Here is a 27,820-nt window from a genome sequence, read left to right as displayed (position 1 = left end):
GAGATTACTAAGAGTCAGCATGGGTTTCTCTGGAATAAGTCATTTTAGACCAACCTTATCTCTTTTTTGAGAAAGTTATTATCTTGCTAGATCAGGGCAATGCCATGGACATAGTTCATCTTGATTTCAGTGAGGCTTTTCATAAGGTTCCACATAATATTCTTATTGGCAAGTTGGTAAAATGTGGTATGGATCCTATTAAGTAGATGGATCGAAGGAATAGAGGAGGTCCTGATTAAATTTGCAGATGATACTAAACTGGGATTGGTAGCAAACTCACCAGAAGACAGAATAAAAAACCAGGATGATCATGACAGACTAGAAAACTGAGCTAAAATGAATAAAATGCTGCCCAGATGTTGAATGTAGGCGACATCATGTGGAGGGGCCGGGATATGCCACCTACATTCGGCAAATATTGTGCTACATTTAGCATGTGCAGAAATGCCCTTAGTCTTCCAAAAACTGAAGGTAGGATTTCAGAAAGACTAAGGATTCATTTAGTGGGAAGATAGAGGCTTTAGGTGGAAAAATTATTAGCAGTTTTTGTTTTGTTTTTCACTTGTATATGTGCACTATAAGTTGTATTTATTTTTATGAATCAGGTGTTATGAAAGCAAGCTTAGGTGCAGTTTTGTGAAAATAAAGTTAGACTGTATCGTTTTGGAAGAAAATAAGCAATTCAAACTATGTGCTGAGGAGTACAGATAGAGAAAAAGTAAAGGGGCAGCAGTATAGTGAGTCAAGTTCAAGAGCAGGTTAGTTAGTGCACAGTCATCGTAGAGTATAGCCTACTGCATCAACTACGGCAAAGAACTGGGATCACTGTGGGTGGCCCATTAGTTGTGAGTTCCTGCATTGTGCAGGGGTTTGGATTAGATGACCCTGGACTATATGATTCTATTATTCTCTTCTATGATTCTACTAGTCCAAGGGGACAGAAAGAGTGACTGGGGGGGGGGAGTGCAGCAGGGCTGTAGGGAAAAATCTAAATGGAAGAGTAGTGGGATGGGGAGCATTGTAACTTTCCTACCAACTGTGCAGAGGCCCGTCTCACAGCAGTGTTCTACCACTTTACCCTCTGTATTTGGTAAATACCTTGAAGTTGCCTACCAAGGCTCTTTTAAATTTCTTCACTGCCTGCAGAAGTGCCAGTAGATGCTGGCACTGGAAAGGGGGTCTGCCACTCAGGCTGTCCCTCTTGCAGGTGTTGTGGCTCAACAGCAAGAGGAGGAGCAGCCTTAGCTATCTTTTGAGCTGACCTTAGAAAACAAGAATTCTTGAGTTCCCAAGTCCACCCTGGAGACCCAGTGGATACTGCACAACTGGAAGAGAAACTCCAGAGTCCACCAAGCCTTCTGTGTCTCCTGTGGAGGCGAAGGAGGAGAGGATGGAGGTAGTGCACGAGGAACAGATGCAAATGTACCCTGGGAAACTGCCATCTTAAACCCTTTTCTTTCAGGCATTCCCTTCTGCCCCTTCAACACAATTTGTCTGCCTCAAACTTCTCACAGGAAGCGGCTCCAGCAGTGTCCACAAGTGCTAATCAGCATGGGTCACCCTAATCCTCTGTGGTCTGGAAACATTTCCCGAAGTTGGAAGATCCTTGCTTCTTACAATATCAGCTGTGCTGGACTAGGATCAGTAGCAGGAAAGACTTTGGTATGGGAGTTGAGAACTCATGTTTAGATCTCTCCACTGAAAATCAATGGAAGTTTAATGTTCTTAATTGTGGCAGAAACATGTCTACTGCTTATTTAGTGCCTAAGTGAACAAGGCAGTTTAGAGATGTAAGGAACAGACTTACGATATTAGAAGAGACATGATTACACAAAAGGTCCAGAATCCACAGAACTAATTTAGACACTCAGGATGCCCGGCCACACCAAGTTAGATCTTGATTCCACCCTCCCTTGATCGCATCTGTTCCTGCACTCCGCCCCTATCTTACTTCTTGCATTTTCTCATCCAAATCGCAGATTAATTCTGCACACCAGATTGCTGAGACTGTTTCTCTTTGTTTGAGCTGTTGATGGGTCTCTGCTGATTGGTTGGTTTTTGGCCACTTTGACATCCTGTGGTTCCATTTTAGTGCTTGCTTCATGTTATGCTGCTTAATTAGCCCCCTTAAGTGGTGTGATAAGCATTAATATCGGAAGAAGTAAAGGTGAGCCCTCCTTACATCAAGCTGCTTCTTCCTCTCTTCTTCCAGGGTGCACGAGCTTCACGGGGGGGGGGGAGCACTCCCCAGGGCTGGCCTCTTTCTGGTCTTCTTTTTAAAAAGTGAAGGGGACATTTTATACTGGGATTACTTTGTTTGAAAAACCATTGTACAGAGGCACATCATTTCATTCTTTAATTTAAAAAAACCAGTAGTGAACATTGTGAATATTGCTCACAGGCAATATTCAATAGACAACTTCAACAGACAACTTCAACAGACAACTTCAATAGACCTGTGGTGGCTTAATTAGTAAGGTACTTGCCTTGCAACCATAACTTTATGAGTTCAACTCCAACTGTGGATCTTTAGATTCCCCCCACACACACACACACAGGAGCTTTAATTAATTTTTTACTTTTAAACAACTAAAAAAGGAAGTCAAAAGTTTTAAAAGGTGCATATTTAAAACATGTGCTTTTCAAAAGCAAAAAAGAAAAGAAAAAAAGAAAATAATTAAAATTGCATGGGAAAAAAAAATCTCAGGATCTATACCCAGACACAAACTTATAAAGTTGTGATTGCAAGGCAAGCATCTTACTAATTAAGCCACCACAATTCTGTTGAAGTTCATTGCCTGTGGGCCATAGTCACAATATTCAATGTAATTTTTAATTTTTTTAAAGAATGAAACTAATGTCAATGTACAATCATTTTTAAACAAAGAAATCCCAGTGTAATAGGTCCCCTTCCCTTTAAAAAAAGGCCCGAAAGAGGGCAGCCCTGGGAAGCATTTCTCCCCTTCCTGTCCCCTTCACCCCCTCCTTCCTCCTACACTGTGTAAGGCATGTGCAAACTGGAAGAAGGGAGGAAGAAGTAGATTTAAGTAAGAAGGGCTGCTCATTACTTTTTCTGATATTAAAGCTTTTCACATCACTTAAGGGAGCGGATATGAGCCTCTTGTGGCGCAGACTAGTAAGGCAGCAGACATGCAGTCTGAAAGTTCTGCCCATGAGGCTGGGAGTTCAATCCCAGCAGCTGGCTCAAGGTTGACTCAGCCTTCCATCCTTCCGAGGTCGGTAAAATGAGTACCCAGCTTGCTGGGGGGTAAACGGTAATGACTGGGGAAGGCACTGGCAAACCACCCCATATTGAGTCTGCCATGAAAACGCTGGAGGGCGTCACCCCAAGGGTCAGACATGACTCGGTGCTTGCACAGGGGATACCTTTACCTATACCTTTAAGGGAGCAAATAAAGCAGTATAACATAGTGTGGCTAGCGGGTGGGGAGAAAGCCTGGAAGAGGCAGGACATCTGCACCCAGAAAAGAGTACCATGGGCCTGCATTCCTTTGATAAAATGGAGAAAATACATTCTTGGATATGCCGGCAAATATGTAGTATGCCTGCAGAGTCAATCCTCAGCTATGCAGATTGGAGAAACTCCCCCCAACTAGGATCAGAGTAGAGATTGGAGTCAGATGTAGATGGCGTTTAACCAAACCCAATCAGCTTAAAAAATGCAGAGCAAATAAGCCCATGGAGAAAAGTGCTTCTGTCAAAGATGTCCAAAGGAAAGAAGAAGAGAAGAAGAGTTGGTTTTTGTATGCTATTTTTCTCTGCCAGAAGGAGTCTCAAAGCGGCTTACAATTGCCTTTCCTTCCTCTCCCTACAACAGACATCCGGTGACAGGGTTGAGCACTCCGGCGTGCTTCAGCCACTTTGGCAAGCGCCGAAGCCTCAACCAGCCACTGCCGCGGAATGGAGGGGCGCTGGCTAGCATGCCGCCGCCCCTCCCTCCGCACCATGGCACTGGCCGCCTTGGACATTGGTGCTCGCCAAAGTAGCCAAGTGCACCGGAGCGCTCAACCCTATCCTGTGAGAATGTTTTGCGCAGTTAAAAATCTTCCATAGTGACACTGATGAAGCAAATATGCTTCAATTCAGAATGTTTTACCAGTAGTTACCTTCCTGACATTTGCAGACGTATCCGTTAATAAGATCTTCACACACTGAGTCATGTAGGCAAGGTGATGAGCCACACTCATTAATGTTTATTTCACAAAAAGGACCAGAAAATCCATTGGGGCAGCTGAAAGAAAAAAAAATCCATAGCAATTTAGTAATAATCTATCAACATATCTTCATGCTGGAATAAGGAGGTTTTTGCTGACAATCAATCTTGGTTTTTTTCTAGTTTTGACACATTGCATATTCAGTGGCCACCACCTCTTATTCATACTCATACCAAGGAGACTAAACTTTGGCCCCAAAATTATTGGAGCAGACTACCAAACAGTCAAATCCACTTTCAATGCACTTTGTAACTGGATTTGACTGTGTGAAGTAGCAAAATCCACTTGCAAAAGGTTGCCGAAGTGGATTCAAAGTGCATTATTCAGCATGTGCGAAAGCACCCTCATGATAGAACACCTAAGGAGGAAGATCAGTGGTTTAAAAAAAATGCTTTTCAGCCCCCAGCTTCTTCAATTAATAAAGGATATTGGTTATCTTCTCATGGTTGGCAAAGACATCAGCTTGAGAACTGAACTGACAGTACCAAGACAGCTTCCTATGTTCCTATATCCAGAGCATATCAACAAAGAACAACTGTTGTCTGGTTAAACAACTCTATTCAGTTAGTCAAGAGGTCTGCAACTTTCAAATGTCAAATTACCTTTCTTGACTTCAATTCCAACCCATTTCCTGCTGCAACCCACAGTTCTTTGTCTCTATTTCTCACCTGTACCCCTTTCTTATTTCTTTTCATATATCTGGTGACATTTCACAGTTTATGAATAATTTGTATAACTGTCAGGTTGAAGGCTACAATCAAAAACTGGTTTCATCCAACTGAACAGTTTGCTGGGTTATTCAGGAGATCATTAACAGCAGTTGGCTTAAGGCCATACTTGTAGCCTCTTGTTTGCCTGTAGTTTGGGTTCCTTCTAACAGGATTGATGAATGGAGTTGCACATAACGTTAATTTGTTTAGAGTGTATATTTCTCTGAATGTCTCTTGATAATAATCCTGAGTTAGAAAACAGCTGGAAGAACATTTCTTCCTCCAATAATGAGGGGTTCTGAAGAGAGCAAGTAATCAGAATGAACTACTTCAATCTTGAATGATCATGGAATAAGATTGTCTCCTGAAAAATTCTTCTGACATTCATCCTGATTTCTTTACCCCCTCTGTAAATCTGCATTTTCTGTGCGGAATAAATCTTGTTAACTACTCCACTCTTACAGGCCAGTTCTGTCACTGCAAATTTATATTGGGGGTGGCTATACATTATTAACAACTATGAAAAGTCACTGGCTAAATGTCATGGCAGCTGAGATATAGCCGCACCTTGGGATTCATACTGCAAACAGTTTAGTTTTAATCATCTTGGACCACGAGGTGCCTTGACCTTTGAGGGACAACTTTCCCTTTTTTAACTTCACTGGAGTCAGACCTCTATTATCTCAGCTATAATTTTCAGCCTCAACTGTGATAGAACATTTTACCTCTTAAATTAAAAATGTGAAAAATCGATCTATCCTGGACCTTATCGCTCATTTAATCAGTGCTCATATGAGGCTCGAGAAGGGGAAAAATAACAAGCAAGGTCAGCTGATCATCCTAGCACCCTTCAAATGGCCAGAACCACCTACGGTGCAAATATGTGACCATTACATGATCATCACTGGCTAAACATTATTAGAATGAGATGATGCTTTGATTTCTGAGGGAAGAGAAACTGGCGAGCTTTTCTATCAGACCGCTATTTTGAAAGCTCATCCTGTAGACCATGACATCCTAAAGCATCCGACTGTAATGCTGAATTAAATTAAATGTTTTACTAAAACTCAGCATATCTTGGAATACCGAAGTAAGGCACAGCTGGTAGAAATATAACAAGCAGTCTAGCTCTTCAGAAGGATAACGTTAGTCATAGGCTAAATAAAAGAAATAAGCACTTTTGTTAGCAAAATAAAGAGTGTATTGTTCTAGGATATAAAAGTATGGTAGATGTTTTGAAATCCGAGTTTCTGTCAAGCAGGCATTTGACAAGCTGAAAGCACTTTCAGGCTCTCTGCAGTGACATGGAATTTTTGCAGGCTTGATATTTTCTTTCAGTTCTTTTGATTTCTTTCAGGCTTTGTCTGGCTAATTTTTATTACTATTTTTTAATTCTCGTGCTATTCTCTGCATTCACCCACAGACTAATTGCCAACTTCCCCTTAATATATAAATCAAGCAGAGAATTCCATTTTAAAAAAAGGACTAGTACTTTTATCAGGGTGCACAAAGCTTTCAATATTGCAGGAAACTTCAAAGACTCTCCTCCTTCTCAAGCAAGGACTTTGCTTGTGCCTATCAGTCTCATTTTTGCCTTCCTTGTACTTAAACATACAGCAACTGGATTTCATTCATTGCATCACATGTAGCTTCAGTTTCCACTGTAATTCCACAGGTACTTGAGTAGTTCAAAAAGGATGGGTTGGGAGAATCCTTCTATATAATACCCAGCAGTGATGCAAGGTGATGTGAATTTTACTACCGCCATTTGAAGGATCAGCCCAGAAAACATGAGCATAGCACGTGTCTGATCAAAATATTTATTTTAAATGATGGTCTTGAAATTATAATCATCTTCCTACTTTGTACTCCTTTGGAGTACAAGCAATGGATTAAATGTAATTCCCAAAGTACATCTCTGGAAAATCGCCAATAAATTCACACTGTATAAAAGGCTGACATTTAGGAAAATGTAATTCTCTGCCTGCTGCCAGCTCCACCTCATCAGCCAAATCACCCAAGTTGTAAGATACCTGGCATTCACTATGAATTAAATTAAAGGTATTGTGAAGTATATTCCTATCGGGGAGGTGGGATTCCTATTTCATTATTCTTGTTTGTTTGAAACAGCCTATTAAAATTTAAAAATGAAAAAGATATTCCTTGCAAATATTCTTAGATTTCCACAGTTATCGATTGGCGTTGGCCACAAATATACCCTCAAATAAATGCTCATCTTTCCTTCCTTAATCTTAGCTTTTCTAGGAACATTTAAGGTTCACTGAGAAGCAATCCTACCAGACAATCCAAAGCAGAGTCACATCCTTCTAAATTCAATGAAGTTAATGGTCTTAGTTTTTAAATCTATTAAAGATTACACCATGAATAGGATTCTCAGACTTACGTTGGTTAAAATTCACAGACCACAGAAACCCAATTCCTAATATTCTTTACGAATCCTCCTACACTTTAATGTCCTGTATGTACTTCTCTTTAAAGTAATTGTACTATGCTACAAATCCAAGCTCAATATTAGGGAATCACTGTCTTCTTTTGGACTTCTATATTGCTCTAATTCAATGAAAGGAATTAGAATCTGACTAACCAGTGAACTGAGTTTCCTTGACATATGAAGTATGCATTTGTATATATTTTTCCCCAGTGACTGAAACATCCCTCTTGGGCTAGAGTTAAGAGAATAATAATACCTATTGATTTGAAGGTTGGGCATGTTGGGCTAAGAGAAGATACGAAAACCAGGGATTTCGGCTTAACAACTGGCCACAGCTTTATTGATCTTTTAACATAACAGTTTTGGCAGGGCATGGAGATAGGAGTTGTGGTCAGCTGACCACTTTAACCCCATATTCCCGATGGCACCTTTGGGAGTCTGCCATGTTCTCCTGCAGCCCCCAGGTTCCTTGCCATTGGGTGTCCTCACCAGGGAGATGTACCTTCCACTGGAGGCATGTACCAACATTGGCCCACCCCAGGCCATCTGACCCTGTAAACTTTTTGCCTTCCCTAGCTGGGGTTCACAGTTCACAGCCTGCTGTCTCGTGGAGGCCCCTGTGTGGTGGCATCAAGTGCTCCTGACCTGCCTTTCGTCATCAAAGTAGGCTCCTCCCCCTGCCCCTTTCTGCCTGCTGTGATATAAAACATAACCTTAACACCATAAACTTTGACGAACCTTTTTTTTAAACAACTGTAAATCTACGAAAACTTGTAGTGGGTGGGAGGGAAATATCTTGCTCAGCTGTTGGGAGAAGGGCAGGCTCTGAGCATGTGGCTCCTTTTATAGCCGTGTCCCTGCCTCCTCCCCTCTGGCACACAGAATGGTAGAATGCCTGTGCCTGCCATGACTTTCTCCCTCCCTCCTTCCCTCCCACTGCATCAATAGCGACCAGGGTAAGTCCCGGCCGCCTTCTAGCAAAATAAACAATTATCAGCCAAAAGGCACAATTTAGCATACACACAGTATCTGCGGTCTGCAAATAGGACAAAACTTCTAGTGTAGACTGTACAGACCAGAACACTGATCGTTTTGAGAAATGTACAGCTTCAATCCCTGAGAGGATTTCTATGGATGGATTTTCACTGGACCCTCCTTCCCACTGTAGGCCTCTGCCACACTCCTATGCTGCTTCTGGGTCCTTGCTTTCCTGGAATAGCATAAGGTTGTCTTGGAGGCTGCAGTGCTGCATTCTTTGAATGCAAAAATTTCTGGAGGATGCAAGTGTCTTATAAACTAGCTATTAACCTGATGATAAAAGAAAAATATCTCCCACCTTTAAAAAGGGAGGCTATAAATGAACGTTAATCCAGTTTTTAAAAAGTAAAATTGGCATGTATGCAACTACATCAACAACAGAATGGCTGGCCCAAGTAACCTAGAATCAGATGTATTGAACTCATTTGTTACAAAGGCCGGATTTGACACAAATGTCACTTTGTTGGCCTGGGCCGCATCTACCATAAAATGTAAAACCAAGTACCAGTGATATAAACTTTATAAAGCATATAGGCAACCCATTTAATAATAGCACTTTTACTTTAAATACATACATGCTTAAAACATTCAAAATCTTACAGTATTTCTTTTATTTAACCATCTTTGATAACTGACACCACTTGTTCTGAATTATTGTATAGCTATTTATTTATTTATTTGTTTGCTTGTTTATTTATTTATGTGCCGCTCCCAGCTGGCTCACGGCGGTTCACGGTACATAAAACCATCAAACATTAATCCAGTCTTTAATAGATGCTAATATTACAACAACAATTCCCCAAGATAAATAGAATCAAAATGGTGGTTAAAAATATAAAACTCTTTCCCCAACATCTCAAGCAGCTGAAAACCAGTAAAGGACACAGTCAATGACTGGTGATGGAAAAAGAAGAAGAACCAGGGGTGGATCACTCATTGGTACCAGGCAGGTCACTTAACTCTGGACCCAGGGGTTTGGAAGAGGTCTGCTGCTGATCCCCAGTACCAGCAACACCCAAATTCATGGCAAAAAAGTTCAATCTTGCAGGCCCTGTAGAACCCAGAGAGTTCCATCAGGACCCACAGCTCTTCTGGCAGCTAATTCTACCAGGTAGGGGCCAAAACCTAAAAGGCCCTGGCCCTGGTCAAGGCCAGGTTAATTTCCAGGGGCCCTGAGACTCAGCAAATTCATACCAACAGGGTGAAGTGCCCTGTGGGGGGCATAAGGAGATAAGCAGTCCTGCAGGTAGGTAGGTAGAAGAAGAAAAGTTGGTTCTTATATACTGCTTTTCTCTACCCGAAGGAGTCTCAACGCAGCTTATGGTCCCATTCCTCTCCCCACAACAGACACCCTGTGAGGTAGGTGAGGCTGAGAGAGCCCTGATATTACTGCTTGGTCAGAGCAGCTTTATCAGTGCTGTGGCGAGCCCAAGGTCACCCAGCTGGTTGCATGTGCGGGAGCGTGGAATCAAACTCAGCTCACCAGATTAGAAGTCCGCACTCCTAACTACTATACCAAGCTGTTAGGTGGGACCCAAGCCATGTATAGCCTTAAAGGTCAAAAACAATACCTTGAACTTAACCTGGAAACAGAGTGGCAACCAATGCAGCTATCTCAGCAGCGGCTGGACATGGGTCCTCCAAGATGATTTATTGAGGACCCGTGCAGCTGCATTCAGTACCAGCTGTAATTTCTGGGTCAAGGACAAGAGTGGGCCTGCATGGAGTGACAGAAGTCTAATCTGGAAGTGACTATTGCATGTATCACTGTATCCACATGTTCCGAGGACAGGTAGGGTGTTAGTAGCTATGTTTGGTGCAGGTGGCAAAATACCATTCAGGGCTAACTTTGTGATCTGAGCCTCCACAGACTGCGAGGCATCAAAGATCACCTGCAAATTCCTGACCAATGGTGCAGATGTCAGTTGCACTCCATCCAGGCAGAGTAATCACACTTCCTGACCCTGCCCCCTTCTGCCCAGCCACAGGACCTCCATTTTGGAGGGGTTTAGTGTCAGGCGACTCTAACTGATCCATCCAGCCACTGTTTCCGAACAACTAGTGAATGTTTCTGCAGGGATATCCATCCATCCATCCATCCATTAGGAAATAAAGCTGGGTGTCATCAGCAAACTGATGACACCCCAGCCTATAACTCCATATCAACTGGTCTAGAGGGCACATATAAATGTTAAAAAACATAGGGTAGAGTATCGGCCCCTGTGGCACCCCACAAGGGAGCACAAAGGGGGACGGCAACTCCTCCAGTGCTGCAACCCTCTGGAACCTGTTCTCAGGAAAGGAGGTCAGCCACCTTAAGGCTGTTCCCCCTATCCCAGTGTCAGTGTGGTGAACCAAAAGCCCATGATCGACTACATCAAAAGCGGTCAATAGATCTAATTACTTGAGAATGGCCAATCCGGATCCAGTTGGCACCGGAGATCATCAGAGCGAACAGCACAGTCTCCACCCCATGGCCAGGCTGGAAGCTAGACTGGCATGGATCCAGGGCCAAGGTTTCCTCCAAAAATGCCAGGAGTTGGTCCACAGCAGCTCTCTCAACTACCTTGCCTGGGAATGCAAGATGCAATACTGGGAGTTAGCTGACAGGGTCCCGTTGGTCCAACAATGGTTTCTTCAGAAGAGGATGAACCACTGCTGCCTTAAGCCTGAGGGAAGTCTCCCAAAGAAAGGGAGAGGCTAATAATCTCCCTCAGAGGATCACCGATCCATCAATCACCCAACTTAAGCAGCCATGATGGACAGGGATCAAGGAGGCAAGTAGTCGCTCTCACTGACCCCAGCAGCTTGTCCACTTTGATAAGTTTGCAGTGGAACAACAAGACTTTATCTGCAAAAAAAAACTTGCAAAGACCTCACAGCCTAAATCCACTAGTATTTTGATGCCCTTCCCTGAGGGCAGTAAGAATCCGAACTACCCTAAACCAGGGATAGCCAACCTGTGGTCCTCCAGATGTTCATGGACTACAATTACCATGAGCCCCTGCTAGCAAATGCTGGCAGGGGCCCATGAGAGTTTTAGTCCATGAACATCTGGAGGACCACAGGTTGACTACCCCTGCCCTAAAGAATTGGGCCAGGCAGAACTAGTGGAAGAGATTTCTGCAGCGAACTAATCACACTTTGCCGCTTTCACTGTCATCTCATAGGGCTTGCTAATGTCAAGAAAACATTCTATCTTTCTTTATCTAGAAACATTATTTTGGGTTTCTATCATGGCTCTTTCTGGCCCCTCTATGGGACTATGGCATGACAGGAGAGTTCCACTCTCATTTTGTTCAGGATATGCACATAACTGAAATTCCGTTGGGGATCTTTTCCCAGGTTGATTATTCTAACACATTTACCCACTATGGTAGAGAGGGAATATCACTGTGTCTCTCTTGGGACGGTGCTGCCAGTATCATTTAGTTTTTAAGCAAGAGCTGTTCAGGCAGGTTTCTGAAGCCTATCCTGAATTGCAAATGTTGTTTCACACTGCGGTTTGTATGGCTATTATAAAGGGGAAAGCAAATCCAATGCTTTGCTGCACATATAGACGGGATTTGCTGCATGACCTTTCAGATCATAGCCCTACAGCAATGTCAGACCAAATATTCTGATCAGATTTCTGACGAAGCCTAGGAAGGAAGGGGAGATTATCTGCATCGTCACACCACATCCAACTTCTTGAAGCAGTAGTTTCTTCTCTTCTTCAAAGGCATTGTGGGAGCTCTTTCTCCTGCCCTACTCTGGTCTCTTCCCAGGAACTAATGCGAGGTGAGGTGATAGTAAGAAAGCCCTGGAAATCTTCTTTCCCTGGTTGACTGGTCTAAATGTAAGCAGGACAGAAACAAGTCCCCCCCCTGGCCTGGCATGCACAAAGAGGCACAAGAGCCCTCTCCAGCACATACACAAACTATTGCTTTTACCCGCTTTTCCAGTTGAAATGCTAACATGCTTTTTAAAAGACACTTTTCATCCATCTTTTTTACTCATGCTAAATAAGTACCCTCACACTGTAAAATATAGTTACAGCTAGGCATGTCTGAATGCTACTGGTTTGGTTTAGGCTCAGCACCTACAAGCAAACAATGGATTGTTTGGTGAACAGCAGACTCTGGATATGTCCATTTGCACGGTCATGTTGCTTTTTCACCGTTGACACTTGCCTGCCAGTTGTTTCTCGTTTTTTTTAATGCATGCTCCTGACCGTGCAGGTGGAGAAATAGGACAGCACAATCCAGCTGATATTCATTATTTAAATGACTAGTAGTAAAGGTGGTGGCATTCTGTAATACAACAGGTACTAGCTCATGGTTTGGTGTGAGTTTAGTGCCAACCCTAAGAGGAGGTCTCTCTATACAGGGAGTCTTGAACCTAGTCCGGTTTATACACACCTAGGTAGTGTGGAATTCCAGAACATGAACCTACACCAATCAGGCAGCCTTACCTCCTCTCTGCAATGTTTTCTTGACCTGAAATAGGTCAGGGGATGCAATGTGGCTGCAGAAGCATTATTCACTTTTGGGGCCCCGCTTCCAAATCTCAAGGAATATTTCCAGAACTGGGACAGCCAACCTCCAGGTGGGGCCTTGAGATCTCCTGGAAATGCTACTTATTTCCAGACTATAAAGATCAGCTCCCCAGGCAAAAATGGCTGCTTTGGAGGGGTGACTCTGTAGCATTGTACCCCACTGAGGTTTAGGGAGGCCAGCCTCCAGGTGGTTCTCAGGATCTCCTGGAACTACAGCTCATCTCCAAGAAGTTAGGCCGAAGGGAAAGCTCTTCTCTCTTACATGCACCCCTTCAAAAGGAATGGCCACAGACACTCCTTGGCTAGAATGCTCTGTTGCTTGGCTTGTGATGTCTGCTCTTCTGAAGCCTGAGGCCTACTGCTGACATTTGCAGTTCCTGTTTTCCTCAAGGCCAAGTCATTGCCTAATAAAAGTGGATCACCTAGCCGCCCCCCCCCCAAAAAAAAGTCTTACTGTTTACTTTCCTGTAAAGCTAACTCCACTGGAAATTCCGGGCCACTTATGCCTTTGATTTCATAGGACCTTCCTGGCAAATACTGATTTTTATTTACCAAGCCAAGCTTGAGAAAACTCACTTTATTTCCCATGGTTCTCCAGTCATTTACTTGTTCACCATTTACAATTTCAGGATGTAAATATTCTTTATTTAGATCTTCCTGCACTTTCCAGACCGCAGGGACCATGCTAGTCTTTCTGTCTGTCTATCTGCACCTCAAAATACAAATAGTTGCTGGTAAGGGCTGGCCAAAGCCTGTAGCCCAAGTGGGAAGCACCTGCACCACTCCACCCCAACCTCAGCCTGCAAACCTCTACCATCGTCTCTACTATTGCTGCTCATCTCTAGATGATGAGCAGGCAAAAATGGCTACTTTGGAGGGTGGACTGTTAGGCATTGTACCATTTTAAGGTCCTTCTCCAAATCTCCAGGAATATTTCCAACCCAGAGGTAGCCAACCTCCAGGTGTGGCCTGGAAAGTTCCTGGAATTACAGTTCATCTCCAAAGATCAGCTTCCAAGGTGAAAATGGCTGCTTTGGAGAGTGCACAGGATTGTTGTATAGAAGAAACATTTAAGGCCTCCCACACAAGTTGTGGAGATGAAACACTTGAGGCATCCAGCTTCATCTGCACAACAACCTTGCCCGGTAGGCCTCAAATGATCACAGACATGCATGGCTTTGTTGTGTCTTCCCTCCAGCAGTGAGGCCAGCCACACTGTGAGAAGGGGCTTTTCTGTGGCCTCCTTTTCATCCAGCAATTAGGCAAAATGGGAAAGCTTTCCCTCCGCAAAAGGAAAGCACACCCATGCCCCCAGACTTCCCTGTGCGATCTGAGAAGGAAACACATCCCTCCCCTCAGTCAGGGGCTGCTAGAGGTTTCCTTTACAGCAGGCCTGAAGGGAAGGGGGTATGTGCAGAATCCTGAGGAAGAGTGGTAATTGGCCCTAAGTGGAGGAGATTCCACCAATAGGAGTCTTTGAAACTTTCAGTATGTTGTCAGAAGTATGAATCACATTTTATATATAAGGTATGTAGGTACAAAAAGGAAAGAACTGTAAGTGGTTGCCTGTTTTACAATATAAACTCACCATGTTGATGACCCCAGAATGATTCAGGGCTTTGTGCCTCAATTGTATATAGAGAAAACAAAGGTCTTGATTTGGGGAAGAAACAGCCATAAGCTCTGCAATGACCTGTTCCTGTGGAACATGCAGCTATTGAGCAGTGGTACAACTGCTTGAGATGAACTTTACTATGACAAAGGGCATCAGTGTTCTGCCCAAGAGTTGAAGCAGTTCAGCCTATTCCACCTGGCATGCTCATGATGAAGTTTGCAGCCATACCACAAATGAAACCACAAACTAATACAAACAGGCAGGCTGGTTCACAAATCCAATTAGTTCATATGGGTTTGTGACCAATGGTTTCTGTTCTCCACTGCTTTTCATGAGGAGCAGAAAGAAGTAGGAAACAAAAAATGAATTTAAATGGCTCTGGGCCATTTCATGGGGAGCAGAAAACAAGATTCCCCATGAAAAGCTTGTGAATTTTAAGGCAGTTCATGGTGGTTCATGAAGAGCAGAAAGCAGGGGCTTAAATAGTTAAGTCATTTAAACCCCAGTTTCCTGCTCTTCACAAACTGTCTTAAAATTTATGGAAGGTCATGATGGCTCTTTAGTTCGCAAACCACAAACTGCCAAAAATTCATCACAAATTTATATATGTGAGCCAGTTCGTGCTCATCCCTGTTTGCAGCATGCCATCTTATATCAGTGATTAGAATTTAATTGTAATTATGTAATAATTAATTGCTTTAGTCCTAAGCAACATGATCCTTATTTTTTCCATATTGTGTTTTGTTGTTGTTGATTATACTTTAAACACCACAATATTCTTTACCCTCATTTCTCAGCTGGCTCCCTGTGTATTTGCCCTAAAGAAAAATAATCACTTTTGTTAAGGGGTTAATTTTAACACCCTCCTTGCTGATCTACTGAGATATAAACAAAATGGTGGGTTTATGTAAACTCACAAATTTCAGGCACTTTACCCAACTTTGCTACAATTACCAAATGTGTTCAGATAACAACTTCTCCATCCAATGTACATACACAGGAGTGGAGTTACAGAAATGCTGATGTATGTGTGTATTGAGTGCTCATATATAGATTAATCTCAAATACAAATGCTAGTTCAATGACAGCATTCAATTCAGTGTTTACATAAGAGAATTAATCTGAAAATGGAATACTACAACTAATGTTTATATGCTATCAGCTCTAAACTTTCCGACTATGAATTATCTGTCGTATGATAAATTCTACATTTGTGCTTCCTTATGTATATATGTTTTATGTATTGTTTTCTGTTATAATGTAAACCGCCCTGAGCCTCCGGGGAGGGCGGTATAGAAGTATGATAAAATAAATAAATAAATAAATAAATATTTGGTAGGACTGGTAGGGCTATGTGACTCAGACAATGAACAGAAACAGAAGGTTTTAGCCCCCACTGTTGTGCGCATGTGTACAAAGTGTTGCATAAACTGTGCACGTGTGCGCACCAACCCTGCCACCACTGCCGGGGTCGTCGCGGCCAAGCGGTTGAGAACTGGTGGTCTAACTTTTCTATCTAACATACTGAATACCTTGGTATTAGATGGCCACTGTGTTGCAGCATAAAATCCAATAGCATAAAAAATGCTATCTACATTGCAGTCAATCATGATAAAGAACAACTTATCTCAGCATACTAGCATGGCATTAGCATAACTCTCTCTAGCCTATACTCTTATTACAACTTTCTTCTCAATGGTATCAGATGGTCTCTGTAATCAAGGCTGCTCTTCTCAGGATGTTAGCAACTGTTCATAATTCTCCACCTCACAATTTGCTCAATTCCCACATTCTTGTAGGCCTTGAAAGGAATAACATTGAAATCACAAACACTTGCAAGCTGAACTAGGCCTTCTAATATTCCTGCTTACTCTTGAGGAGAGGTTAATGCATTTTGCCTCACAAATATATACTTGAGAGTAATGGATACTGCTGACAGTTTTCATGCTCATGATGGCCTCTTTTAGCTACTTCTTCCTTTTCAAAGAACAACTGCAGAAAGGTCTGAGCCATGTTTCTGTGTGTTTTAATTTAAACCAGAAACATAAATAGCATGCACATGTGTGTTTCCCAATATACCATTTATTTTTTAACAAATTACATTATGTGTTCAGAATTTGAGTTCCCAGCCTCTGGGTAAGGCCAGAGAACTCTCAAAATCTCAAAATCTTCAAACTATAGAGATAAATCCACCCCCGGGGGGGGGGAATGTCTGCAATGGAAAGTAGATTCTATGGCTGAGGTCCATCCCCTCTTCAAATCTGTGCTGAATCTGCACTTACTTTGTTTTTCCATTGTCAATTCTGTTGAATCCAGATCGATTTGAACTCGGGTCTTCTTCCCCCCCCCAATGAAACAGAAAAGTCTCCTGCACGTGCTTAGGGAGGCTCAGAAGAAGAAGGGGAAGCCTCTTTCTTTGTTTTCTTGAAGAGGGGGGGAGAGGATTTGAGGAGCCAAGCACAGCCGAGCCTCTATCTTTGTTTTCTTGAAGGGGGGGTGGGGGAGAGAGGATTGCAGAGGGCAAAGAAGGAAGAAAAAAACCCCCAAAAATTCAAGATGCAAATCTCTATGACAGAAGCTTCTGCAGAGAAATTAGGGGCTTTCCCTTTAAAGCAAGCTTGTCACCTGGGCAGCCTTGGCCAATCAGAACATCTCTATCACGGAGTCAGCCTGGCCAATCAGAGCTCTCTACCAGGGAGCTCTTGCTTTCTCAATCCGAGTCTGAAAATATTGAGGGTTTTTTCCATTCCTAAATAGCACAGGATAAAACTAGGGTCACTCCGGATCAATGCAGAGGGAAATTTTAAATTGGACAAAATCAAAATGGAAATCGCATTCAGTGGAGATGGCAGGGACTGAATCGACCTGGGACTGGAATAAAAGCTCTGTGCATCTTACACCCTGGTCTCTACAGGATTCACCCGCAAATCTCCAGGAATTTCCCAACCCAGAGTTTGCAAGGTTACACATGCACAGTAGATCCCTGCATGTGTATGTGTGCTTTCTCTAGTTTACAAAACTACAAAAAAGGAAACTACATCCTTCACATCACCTTTCCTCTTTGCCTAGAATGCTATAGCCTTATGTTTACTGCTACTGGATTCTTATTGTGCTACTTCAGACCAACATGGCTACTCATTTGAATCTATCCTTATGGAAGGCACATTTAGCTGCTTGGAATGGAACTCCATCAACCTTACAAAGAAACTTGCACAGGTACAGACGGATATTTCCTTTCCTATTAAATGCAAACACCTGGACATTATACCGAAAGGACCAAGGATTAAGAATCCGCTGCAATCCACTTATACTACTCACTATGCAGAAATGCTATATAAAGAAACCTTTAATCCTATACAGTGGACTACACCTCACTACTCAGAACATATTAGTCTAGTAGCAACTTAAACGCCAACGAGATTTTCAGGGTATACACTTTCAATAGTCAAAGCTCCCTGCATCAGTTATGCTAATACAGAGGTCTAGGTAGCTGAGTGACAAATAATTCAAAGGGAAAATAATAGGTTATATGTTGTGTGCTTGATAAGAAACCTGCAATTTATGAAATAAGGTGGTCTTGAAGAAGGGGAAAAAGGACAAATGGGAAGAGAAGGGATACCAAGTGTATAGGTATGTGTCCAGAAGGGGGTGGATTATGAGTCTCAGGAAAATGAAGGAGGGATTCAAACCGAGGTGATGTCAGGAAATGAATCAGAGATATAAAATTTGGGAAAAGAAATCTGATGTGCTAATGAGCCAGCGAGTCCCTCAAAATGCCCACATGTGAGATTTGGGTTGTACGCTGGCCAGACTACATAGGGTTGCCATCTAAGGCTGGGAGATTCCTGGAGATTTAGGAGTGGATCTTGGGAAGAAATGGAGCTTGGAGAAGGAAGGGGCCTCAGTGGGGTGTTAAAGTCATCAACTCCAACCTCCAAAGCACCCATTTTCTTCTGAAGAACTGTCTGGACAAGTGGTTGTAATTCTGGAAAATTTCTGGGCCCCATCTAGGTATCCTTAGTACATAGATTTTTGTCTTTCTCCTAAGTAACATAACACTATTGAAGAAGAAGGAGAAGGAGAAGGAGAACAAGAAGAAGAGTTGGTTCTTATATGCCGCTTTTCTCTACCCGAAGGAGGCTCAAAGCGGCTTACAGTAGCCTTCCCTTCCCTCTCCCCACAACAGACACCCTGTGAGGTGGGTGAGGCTGAGAGAGCCCTGATATCACTGCTCGGTCAGAACAGTGCCCCAAATGCATTATGACTCACTTAGTTTGTCCTTCCATTCAGTGCTGTCTTGAGTCCTACAGCAGTGGTCCCCAACCTGCGGTCCGCGGCCCGGTGCTAGGCCGCGAAGGCCATGGCGCCGGGCCGTGGCTCCCTCTCCCCGCCCTCCCCGCAGTAAAAAACTTCCCAGGCCGCAAGCTTGCAGCCCAGGAAGCTTCTTATTGTGGGAGGGCGGGGAGAGGGAATCAGGGCCGGGCTGCGCATTGCGCATGTGCGGCCTGTGCAGGTGCAGCCCAATGCGCAGGCGCGGCCCGCAGGTGCGGCCCATTGTGCGGGCGCAGCCCGTGGGCGCGGCCTGATGCACGGGCATGGCCCGCGGCCGTGGTCCGCATGGGCGCAGCCCGATGCCCTGCCGGTCCCCAGCCTCAAAAAGGTTGGGGACCACTGTCCTACAGTACACTTCATTACCTGATAAAACTGAAGCTACATTTCCCCCAAATAATGCATCTGCATACAAGTTATTTTAAAGAAGGGGGGGGGGAATCCCTAGGGAACCTTCATCCTCTAGAATTGTAAAATATTTTTCTGGCCTTTTAGAAAATATATTAAGCCCTAAACTAATCAAAATTGTTTTCCAAAATAAGAATAACTAAACTCAACCTCATCATGGTGCACATAATAGATTTTATTCTCCCACCATCTTGTAGAATTAAGCTGTATCTGCTTGATGTGATCCTATCTGACATAAAAGCAGAAGCAATCAGAGGTAATAATTTGTAACTCATTAATCTTGATATTTCTTACTATGCCTAACACTGTACATTTCACATCACTGCCTTAAAGCACATTTGACAAACAAGGCAAGCCATTAATCAACATTAGAAAACAAGTTACAGCTGAATAAATATCAACATCTGCCTTTTGCCTGACAGAAGTCTTGGTTTGGTTTGTCACTTTTTACTAGCCATGGCAACAACAGCAGAGGACTCAGATACTATGGTAATGCACATAATTATTTATTTCCCACAGATCCTTCTCTTCCTCATCAGCCTGATAATAGGAAGTCTAATGAAAGCTCACTTTTCTGCCAGAATATCTTGCCTGAATGACATTTCTTGCTTTCTTTTAAAACTAGTGATAAGCAGTCAAAATGTTTTATAAAAGTTGCATAGAGGACAAAAACCCCTCGGTTAATATTTAAAGCCGGCTTCCAGTGGCAGCAGGAAATGATCCATCTATGTCACTGCTTGGAAAATAACAGCAACCAGCATTTCCATGGGAGGTCTGACCTCTGGAACACAGGGCAGCTTTCATGCCTTGTAGAAAATTAGTCCACTGATACCCAAGCAGCTCACAGTGTCTTTTCCACTGTGACATTTCTATTGATCAAAACTCCCCTTTTGAAGTGTACCATTGTTATGATGCAGTTTAGATATCTAGTAAGCAACAAGCTTGGGATTACAGATTCTTACTCATGTAAAAAGTAAAAATAAAACACACATATAATTAAGGGCCGGCATTTCCTACTGTTAAACAACTGACAGGCCGAGTATCCGGATTATGTGTAAGGGGGAAAAAATGAGGGAAATACGAGAGGGAATAAGAGATCTGCAGTTGTGTATACTGAAAACATGATTTGGTGATTCATGACATGATGTTTCCTCTGAGTATTCTTTCTACAATATGTATACTCTACCAATCAGCATAGCCTTGTCCCTGTAGTTATAATGTTAACTCACAACCTCAGGATGATGGGAAGGTACCATGGGAAGGTAGCTCTGTGAAGGCAAATGTTGTCTGTCACATTGTTATGACTGTAACTCTAGATAGTACCTCAAGTATGAAATATTTATTTCACTATTCAAAGTTCTCTTCCAGGATGTCTTCCGCCAGTTCTCCATTAGGGATGGCTATGAACGGGCTCACAAACCAAAGGTGATGATGACTCTTGGCTGGGTTACAAACTCAAGTTCTCAGCAGGTCAGGTGGTGTAAACTTTCCACGAACATTCAAGCAGTTTGTTGTTGATTGTGAATGGATACATTTTCAGACAGACTCTCTCTGCTCTGTCTAAATGTATATCAAACCTTAAAGCAATGGGGGATGTTTAGGGCATGGAGAGAAGAATCCAGCAAAAGTCCTCTGTGACACATTAATGTCTCTTGCTTGCAAAGGATCTGTTCTCTATACCTTTAAACCTGCAACTGTCATTTTCCCAAAAAGCACTTTGCAAGGGGCGCATTTTGGGCGGCAGGGGGGAGGGTTTAACACATACTTGGAGGGCAGGTCGAGGAGAATAAGCCAAAGAACCCCTGTGATTTTTTTGTTTCCAGCTTGCACTGGATTCATTCTGTACAATTCTGAACCTCCTGAATCTGCACCTGTCATTTATCCAGAAAGCACTTTCCTGGAGGCACCTTGCTTAGGCAGGGGGGGGGGGGAATTCAGACCCTGTAAATTCAGTCCTCACCAAATTTGGAGAGCAGGTAAGAGACAGTCAGCTAGAGGTTCCCTTTTACCTTGGTGCCTCTAGTGCCTCTTTGCCAGGCTTGGTTACTAGTGCCCATCCTGTCCTCCGAACATCTGGCCACAGTGATCTATGCAATGGTCACCTCCAGAATAGATTTCTGTAACTCGCTCTACACAGGCCTCCCCTTGGCCTTGATCCAGAAACTGCAGCTGATACAAAATGCATCTGCTAGGATTCTTGAAGGGCCCATATCCAGCCTGTGCTGAGGCAGCTGCACTAGTTACCAGTTGCCACCCAGATCCGGTTTAAGGTTCTGGTTTTAACCTTTAAGGCCCTTCGCAGTCTCGGTCCCGCATACCTGAGGGACCTCCTGTTGCCCTATGCCCCCCGTGGGGCTTTAAGCTCTGTGGATACCAACTTATTGGTTATTTCCAGCCCCAGGGAAGTCCGACTGACCTTGACCAGGGCCAGGGCCTTTTTGGTCCTGGCCCCTACCTGGTGGAATGAGCTCCCAGAAGAGCTGCAGGCCCTACAGGAGCTTTCAGCATTCCACAGGACCTTTAAAACAATGTTCTTCCACCAGGTTTATGGTTGAGGCCAGTACGGCCAGGGAGATCTATATGACCCCCCTTCCAGGCAGTTCTGTGATGGTTGCAAGTAACATCTGCACCCACCTCACTCTCACTCGAATGTGAATTGTTGGGGGTACTGAGAATATTGAGGATTTTATTTTCCACTGTACAATCTTCTCCTTTCTTAAAATCTGATTAATGATTGTAATTTTATGTTTGGGGTTTGTTTCCAGCTTGCACTGGATTCATTCTGTACAATTCTGAACCTCCTGAATCTGCATCTGTCATTTAGACACCCTTCTATCATGACTTGGTCAACTGACCACATGGATTAATGCCATGGTGACTTCAAGAGTAAACTAATGTGATGCAGTCTCTTTAGATCTCTCCTCAAAGTCATCATAGAGACTCCAGTTGGTGCAGAATGGTGTGGCTCAGGAGCTAAGCACATTTTCATTCTACCACCCCTCCATTGTCTCTCCATCAATTACTGATATCAGTTCAAAATATATTACAAATAAAGTCCTTCATGGCTTTGGAGGCTCTACAGATACTCTTCTCTATGCTTTGCAATGATAGTTCTGGTCATCTGTGTAGGGCCTTCTACAGAGGCCATCCTGCAAATGAGCAAGATGAACAACTGTTCAAGTATATCAATTCTCTGTTATGGCCTCTACCTCATTGATTGATCTACCCACGCTCCTGACATTCCACAAATTGTGTAAAACTGAATTATTCAGGAGGGCATTTTTGCGCAGGTAATGAAGCTATATTATGGTTTAGAATGGTTCCGAAAGACATTTTAATAATGAGAAAAGGATTGTAGACTATACTGTTGTGTATTGTATCTACTATTTGTCTCTATACACATATCCTACTATGTATGTATGTATGTATGTATGTATGTATGTATGTATGTATGTATGTATGTATGTATGTATGTATGTATGTATGTATAAATTCTATTTATATTCCGCCCTCTGTTATATCACCTCAGGGCTGTGTACAACATCAATAAATAATACATAGTTAAAATAATACATTAAAACTATTTAGAACCATATTAAAACCATCTTTAACTAACATCAACATTTCTGCATAGTTTAATATGCCATGTTAATATGCTTTTTTCAAATTTATGCTTGGTTTCAGATTTCTTCAATTCTAATCTTTTGACATGGTATTTTTGCTGTCCCATTCTATTCACTGTATTGCCTGTGTAATCTGCCTTGAGTCCCAAAGAGGGACTATAACTAATGTAAAATATCAATTAAATAAGCATAAGCATGTAGGAAATGTGCATACTATCAAAATATTGAATAAAATAGGGGCAGGTATAGTTTAATAAAAAGCTACCTGATTGTAAACCAATGACTGTTTACATCTCCTGAATATATTAGACAGGACAAAGTATCTCAAGCTTCAGTGTGAGAGTTATACTAGCATAAATGTATAGGTTTCAAAAACATTAAGGCTGATATTCATTTAAGTCAAAGGTGTGTATTTTCAAGGCCCTTCCAGTGATTTCAAACACTTGAAACCAGATCTGGTTTCAGGAAGATGTATTAAAGTAACCCATGACTGGAAAATGGAATAATTCATATTAATAATTTGGGAGAAAACTATTTATAAGAAGTGGGTCTCTATGGATCAGAGGACTGAACCATGAGTTCTACTTAATCCACTAACATTTTCCTAAAACGCCACACTTTGCATCTTCTTTTTTCCTTGGATTCCCAAACTGAATAATTAGATCTAGTTTTTTTCCTGGTAGAAATGTACTTACAAGTATTAGAGTGTAGCCTTCTAGTTTACGAATATAAAATACTTGAAAAACTCAAACTACAAAAGGGGTTACTGTACTTAGCAATTACAAGAAATATCCTTAACAGATAGAGGAACCAGTGTGACTGTAAATGGCTTTCAGCTCTTAGAAGTCTGAATTCTTATGTGATAAATTATTAGTGGGGTGACATTTCATGTTCCCTAGCTAATTTGATTTACATCTAGAGGGAACACACTGTGGTAGAAACTAGTAATCTCCTAGGAAATAAAGAGATATTAGCACTTCATTTAACAGTATTTTGCCCCACATGCTATAGTTAGCACTGTTCTTTGAGGATTTATTCCTGAAATTAATGAGAACAGAGAGGAACTAGATATCTTTGGCTTCTTTCTCATGTGAACCAGAAGAACAGGGGCTGCTCCTGGATAATGAGCCATATCACTGCTTGCCTTGTTTTCACATATGCCCTTGCAATAGCAGTATATGGATGAGGATCCCACAGTGGTAGCAGCCTACATGAATGGATCTTCCTAGCATTCCACTCAACGTAATGGAAGCCTACCAATCTCAAGGAGCCCCCATCCAGTGGAAGTGTCCTCATGATGTCAAAAAGGTATATACTGTGTAGAGTGGAAAGTTACAACCCACTGTTTGAAGGAAAAGGATGTCAGCTGTGCTCAGAGATTCAGGGATAATGACAGGAATACTTAGGCCTGTGACTTCTATCTTATGTTAAGGGAGCTCCTGGTGTGAGAAATAAGGACTTGGATCCGATAACGTAATTCTCCTTGCAATTCTGTCTGGCTGCTGTGAAAGTTTTCTTTCACTATGACCATTTCCACACTGGGAACTTTGCTGTGTCACCTCCCATGTGGAAATCCAGGGTGGATGAGGTGCACCGGGCCACATGCTCCCCCATGTAAGAGCACGAAGAGGTAGAGCAACCTCTCCTGGCTCAAATTCCAGCCTGCAGCCCAGCATAAAGCCTCCATTGTGGAACAGGTTGATATCACTTATTTCCTCTTCTACCAACACTTCTTTGTGCATAATGTTAACTGGAAAGGAATGAAGAGCCAGAATACAGGACAGCCTCCATTACATATCAGCCATAGAGAAACAAGAAGGGAACAATAGGACTTAATGCTTTGTAATATAGGCTCCACCCATATAGCTGCATCATTCACATTACCTGGCAGTGTTGAATGACGTGTGCAACAACTGTCAACTAATCTGGCATAAACTGAGGATGTATAATAATATCACTACACTTTCCCAAGCAGTGAGGAAGCCCAAAGCTGAACAACCTGGGTTTGGTTTACTTTGGATGAGAGATCATTGCAGGTTCCTTGTTATATTTGCTTTACTGAATATAGAAGTAGAGCACAGATGAAGTCAAAGCTACTGTGTTACATCAGATCCCCAGAAAGAGACCCCACATTTCACTTTCAGTCAACTCAACTGCTTTCTCTTACCTCATGTCTCTTCCTAAGAGTTAGCTATCTTTCTATAAAGTAAGGCACTTTTTTCAACCAGAGGTGTCCCCTTTTCCAAGTGCAGATGAATGTTGTTGTTTTTGTTAGGTGCGAAGTCGTGTCTGACCCATCGCCACCCCATGGACAATGATCCTCCAGGCCTTCCTGTCCTCTACCATTCCCCGAAGTCCATTTAAATTTGCACCTACTGCTTCAGTGACTCCAGCCAGCCACCTCATTCTCTGTCATCCCCTTCTTCTTTTGCCCTCAATCGTTCCCAGCATTAGGCTCTTCTTCAGGGAGTCCTTCCTTCTCATGAGGTGGCCAAAGTATTTGAGTTTCATCTTCAGGATCTGGCCTTCTAAGGAGCAGTCAGGGCTGATCTCATATAGGGCCAGTTTGTTTGCCTTGCAGTCCAAGGGACTCGCAAGAGTCTTCTCCAGCACCAGAGTTCAAAAGCCTCAATTCTTTGGCGCTCGGCCGTCCTTATGGTCCAACTTTCACAGCCATACATTGTAACTGGGAAGACCATAGCCTTGACTAGGCGCACTTTTATTGGCAGGGTGATGTCTCTACTTTTTAGGATGCTATCTAGATTTGCCATAGCTTTCCTCCCCAGGAGCAAGTGTCTTAATTTCTTTGCAGTCCCCATCTGCAGTGATCTTGGAGCCCAGGAAAATAAAATCTGTCACTATCTCCCATCTATTTGCCAGGAATTGAGAGGGCCGGATGCCATGATCTTCGTTTTCTTGGTGTTGAGTTTCAAGCCAACTTTTGCACTCTCCTCCTTCATCCATACCAAGAGGCTTTTTAGTTACTCTTTGCTTTCTGCCATTAGAGTGGTATCATCTGCATTTCTGAGGTTGATGATATTTCTCCCTGCAGTCTTGATCCCAATTTGGGACTCATCTAACCCTACCTTTCTCATGATGTGCTCCGCATACAAGTTAAATAGGCAAGGCCAGATATACAGCCTTGCCGAACTCCTTTTGCAATTTTGAACCAATCAGTGATTCCATGCCCAGTTCTGACTGTTGCTTCTTGACCTGCATATAGGTTTCTCAAGATACAGATAAGATGCTCTGGTATTCCCATCTCTTTAAGAACTTGCCACAATTTGTTGTGCTCCACACAATCAAAGGCTTTAGCATAGTCAATGAAGCAGAAGTAGATGTTTTTCTGGTATTCCCTAGCTTTATCCATGATCCAGCGTATGTTGGCAATTTGATCTCTAGTTCCTCTGCCTCTTCGAAATCCTGCCTGTGCTTCTGGAAGTTCTCGGTCTACATATTGCTGGAGCCTAGCTTGTAGGATTTTGAGCATAACTTTGCTAGTATGAAAAATGAGTGCAATGGTGTGGGAGTTTGAACATTCTTTGGCATTGCCCTTCTTTGGGATTGGAATGTAAACTGACCTTTTCCAATCCTGTGGCCACTGTTGAGTTCTCCAATGAATAAATGCAGATGAATAAAACCTATCAAAAAGCACAGGTTTTTTATCTCTCAGGAAACCACTGCCTAACCATTTTACTTTCTCTGATGAAAAATCAACTACCTATTTGGGACTATTAGTCTTACAAGATACAATCACTGCCAGCGTCCATAACAATACTCATATCTAGCCTCCTTTCTTCTATCTCGGTTTTTGATTATTTTGAATATCTTATAAATTAGATGATGATAGTATCGTGGGGGTATAAGATATAGTAGAAGAAATTGAACTAGGATGTTAATAGTATCTTTCATTAGAAAACCACAGATTAAAAATTGCCTTCCTCCCATATTTTAACTCCAGTTTGATTAAATAAGGCCTTTAATGGATATTGAAGCAATTGGATATGGCAGTATATTTTATACACTGAAATAGGTTTTCCTGTATTTTTAAATGATCATGAACCTTCCTGATATGCAAGAGAGAGAGAGAGAGAGAGAGAGAGAGAGAGAGAGAGAGAGAGAGAGAGAGAGAATGCCCTTAGTTTATCAGAAACTTAATGTATAGTACTTAATGTATAGTGCTTAATGGTGTCATATGGGTACAAAAATATATTTTCATTTTGCACCTAATTTCCAAAATAGTAGTGACATCCATTATGAAGTATCCCTAATGTATTGGAAATGTAAAGCAGAGACTGGAAATATATTTCAGATTAATTTTGTGGTGCCTGATGTGCACACCAATGATCCAGAGCTGATCTTGTTCTTTCTGCCCTTCAAAAAGCATAAATTCTAGAAAAATAAACAACTTAAGACCATAATAGCAGAATTGGAATGAATGTGGCTTTCTTTAAATTTGCAGTCTGTTCTAGTGTTTGACCCTTGTGCATCATTTACAGGTTTGTATACAGTGCTCTTCAGACATTCCCCACAACTTGTTTTGTTTCCAGTGAAAAGAATGCCTTAAATCAAAATGAGTCAACGTAAAGGGAACACACAGTGGGTCATTATGAGCAATCACACTTTAAATTGCTTGGGCTTGACCAGGTCAGAATGACATAAGCAAATTACTAGTAGATGATAATTACTGTGAATTCAAAACACATAAAATTATGAGAGGAAGAGCGTGGTTGAATAATACAACGTACAAGACAGCACAAGCTTTAAGTTACAACTCTGCCATTCCCTAATTAGCCCTATATAAAATTCTCTATCTTGGTCTCCATATATCCATCTCTTTACACAATCAGATTATTGGAAGAATTGAATTGTT

The 27,820-nt window shown here is 42.3% G+C and overlaps 1 protein-coding gene and 1 long non-coding RNA gene across 2 annotated transcripts in view; one reads left to right on the top strand and one right to left on the bottom strand.

Annotated features, from left to right (window-relative positions):
- LOC143822494 (protein eyes shut homolog) overlaps positions 1–27,820 on the bottom strand; it is a 672,231-nt gene that overhangs the window by 425,675 nt on the left and 218,736 nt on the right. Inside the window, exon 14 of the mRNA XM_077307707.1 lies at positions 4,128–4,252. Coding sequence (XP_077163822.1) covers positions 4,128–4,252 — 125 coding nt within the window. The remainder of the gene's footprint in view (positions 1–4,127; positions 4,253–27,820) is intronic.
- Positions 1–27,820, top strand: part of LOC143822504 (uncharacterized) — a 78,984-nt gene that overhangs the window by 41,387 nt on the left and 9,777 nt on the right. The gene's annotated exons all lie outside the window — the stretch shown is intronic.

This window comes from Paroedura picta, chromosome 1 (genome assembly GCF_049243985.1).
Source record: "Paroedura picta isolate Pp20150507F chromosome 1, Ppicta_v3.0, whole genome shotgun sequence".
Lineage (NCBI taxonomy): Eukaryota > Metazoa > Chordata > Lepidosauria > Squamata > Gekkonidae > Paroedura > Paroedura picta.
Note: the sequence above shows the minus strand (reverse complement) of the source record. Positions and strands in the feature narration are given on the sequence as shown.